General features: G+C 32.5%; 1 protein-coding gene across 2 annotated transcripts in view; it reads left to right on the top strand.

Moving 5' to 3' along the window:
• LOC106474242 (delta(9)-fatty-acid desaturase fat-6-like) overlaps nt 1-3,089 on the top strand; it is a 29,388-nt gene that overhangs the window by 18,629 nt on the left and 7,670 nt on the right. For both annotated transcript variants that reach the window (XM_013934933.2, XM_013934930.2), the window contains exon 2: nt 2,155-2,338. In XM_013934933.2, coding sequence (XP_013790387.1) covers nt 2,158-2,338 — 181 coding nt within the window. In that variant the 5' untranslated portion in view covers nt 2,155-2,157. The remainder of the gene's footprint in view (nt 1-2,154; nt 2,339-3,089) is intronic.

Consider the following 3,089-nt stretch of genomic DNA (forward strand, 5'->3'; position numbering starts at 1 on the left):
AAATTTAATTTAAACAAACATCGATATTAATATAAATATAGAATGATAAATTCGTCACATATAAGGTTTGTTTCCTACATAAATTAATTTTCAATATGCTTATAAATTGTTGTTTATTAGTTTACTATATGTGTTAGCAGTTACGTCACAGTGCACATGGGCGCCATCTACAAACTCTAATAATCTACCTATACTCTTTTCGTTTTACTTTCAAAAAATGTAGGCTTTCATGATAGATGAATTTAACTTCCTTAACAAAACATTCGAAAACAATTATTGTTAGAGCAATAAGATAAGGAAGATTTTGGTATATCGATAGACCTTCTTTTCACAAGATATACTAAAACAGTAAATTTTCTAACACACGCTCAAGCAGGATTATCTTTATACAGCACACTTAATGTATAAAATTACGAACAGTTACTGCATAAAGCGAAGCTCACAGACTTAGAAATAGGAAATTTCAGAATACAAGCAGCTCTAAGATTGAATGTTTCAAATGTCAAATAAGTATAATTTCCTTAATACGTCTTCCAGTTTTTTGATAGACATAGGAAGATCACAAAACTGTAGTTGGAGGATTTTTTTAATGTGTTTATTAAACTTTTATGACCTTCCACTAATCAATCTAATTTTTTTTATGTTTTTAATGGAACAATTTATGATCATTTTGGTTTATCGCAATGTCTATCTGCTTTGTCCACCGGGGTGTGTTTGTTTTCTTATAGCAAAGCCACATCGGGCTATCTGTTGTGTCCACCGAGGGAAATTGAACCCCTGATTCTAGCATTGTATATCCGAAGACTTACCGCTGTCCCACCGGGGGGAATCGAGCCCCAGCGTCTATTTACGATTATAGTAATGTCTTTAGATAACTTATTTCTTTACTATCATGAACAGAACTGAGTAAAACTATATCATGCAAAATAACAATATTTTTTGTACCGTAGAAATACAGATGATGTCCTTGGTGTTTTATTTTACTTTCCTGTCTCGCCGGTGGCTCAGCAATAAGGTTTGAGGGTCTATAACCCTAAATTCAGGGCTTGTTTTCTGCGATAGGCACACTTTAAGTAGTTCATTGTTCTTAACAATGATGTAGTTTTAAATATAAACATATGTTCATTCTTTTCTCACTATTTAAATATTCAGCATTAAAATTTATGTTCACAGTAAAAGAACAAAGATATTCTGCTTTTCCTTTTTTTTTTCTTCTGGATTTAAATGTTTCTGATGGTGTGATTTTCATTTTAGTAGATTAATATTTGTTTTAGCTTTAAGGGAAGAAAAACCTTAGTTTCGCTTGAATAGTTTCTTTAGTGCCAAATATAGTATTTTTTACAATTTAACGCTCAAGTGTTGTTTATCATCTTTTCTGTCTTTGGTGCTTTTCAACATACATAACAAGACACCTTATGCCTAGCGTCTAGAATTCTTCCAATATTTATCAGTACAACAAAACAAGGTTTAATGGTGTACTCAGGAGTTCTGACTTCGAAATTTTGTGCCAAGCAACAAATTAGGTGACATCACGCATTAAGGAAATTAGCTTTACTTATTCAACATATGAAACGGGTTTTAAAAACAAAATTTCAGCAAAGCGTACACAACATGAGCTAGTTATTGTCACGTATGAATATCCGGAGGCATCATTAATCCTCAGAATATGGAGTAAAATCCATGTCCTTGTTTACTTTTGCAAGAAGACAACAAATCAACAACAACAAAGAAACACTTAAGACGTATAATTTCTAACAAAATGTTCAATTCATTCACTTCATAGCCTCTAGACCTTTATCTACTTTCAGTTTTTTTACCTTTAACAGTAGCTTATAGAAATACTTCTCTTCAAATTAGATATTTAAATTTAAACCTAATCTCATCCTAACTTATTATTCGAGTATCAAATACAAAACCTGGTTCTGTTAAGACTAGGGTTTTCTTATAATTCCGTTAAAAAAAAACAATATGTTTTCAGTTTCAGGAGCATATTGCTGACTAAGTGGGGTTTACCAATTTCTATATTTTCCAAATCACTTGAACATGTAAAGAGATACTGACGTTGGATCTTAGGTATTGTATAAAAGTGTAGATTTTTCTTGACAGTCTTAAAATCTGATCGTGAGCTGTAGTTCTTGTGGTTCTGTTTTTCAGGAAATGGCTCCCAAAGCACAAGAGGAAATGCCAAACAGAGTTACAACGTTAACAGAACAAGTCAAAGCTGAAGAGTTGCCACTTGTATGGACAAATGTCACTATATTCATCTTCTTACATGCTACTGCCTTGCTTGGGTTGTATGTTGGCGTGACTCAACCCACATGGCAAGGGTGGGTCTTAGGTAAGTAGAAATTATATATAAGTATGTAAGACACCCAAAACACGTGATAACGGTACATCCTTAATAATAAGAAATTACAGGCTGACATTCAAAACAGTAAATCCTTGTAAAAAGACGAATAAAAAAGAAATGCAGATATAATTGAGTAAGATTTAAAATAACTGTTTGTTTGTTGTTAAGCACAAAGGTACACAATGGGGTATCTGTGCTCTGCCTACCACGGGTATCGAAACCCAATTATTAGTATTGTATATCCTCACACTTACCACTGAGCTACATGGGGGAGGGGCAAAATCTAAAAGCAATAAGAAAAGTGCTCAAGTCGTTCTAAGGCACAATGATTAAGTAATCTATATTTTGACCAAACAACCTTCATCGGATCCAATGAAGGTAGTGTGTTCAAAACGATGACGGCTTAATTATTTTTCCCTTACAGCAATTTTAACAATTTCTTTGCATTTTCACATTCCAGTTAATGATAGACCCTTAATAACTATATTAAAAACACTGATATTTAATCCTTCCTTTTGATGTGGTAAAGAGAAATTATATTCACGGGCCTTTGATTCGGTAAAAATGTTCAGTTCTTGTCAAAAATAATCAGCCAATATTGAAAGACTGATATTTTTCTTAATAAAAATGTGACATTAATACCCCAAAACAACGTCATATAAAAAGTACCACACACACACACTGTAACGAATCTGTTGTTATATATTTATTTTAATGTCAACCTTTGTTTCGATTGAGT

Source organism: Limulus polyphemus, unplaced genomic scaffold (assembly GCF_000517525.1).
Source record: "Limulus polyphemus unplaced genomic scaffold, Limulus_polyphemus-2.1.2 Scaffold6984, whole genome shotgun sequence".
Classification (NCBI taxonomy): Eukaryota; Metazoa; Arthropoda; class Merostomata; order Xiphosura; family Limulidae; genus Limulus; species Limulus polyphemus.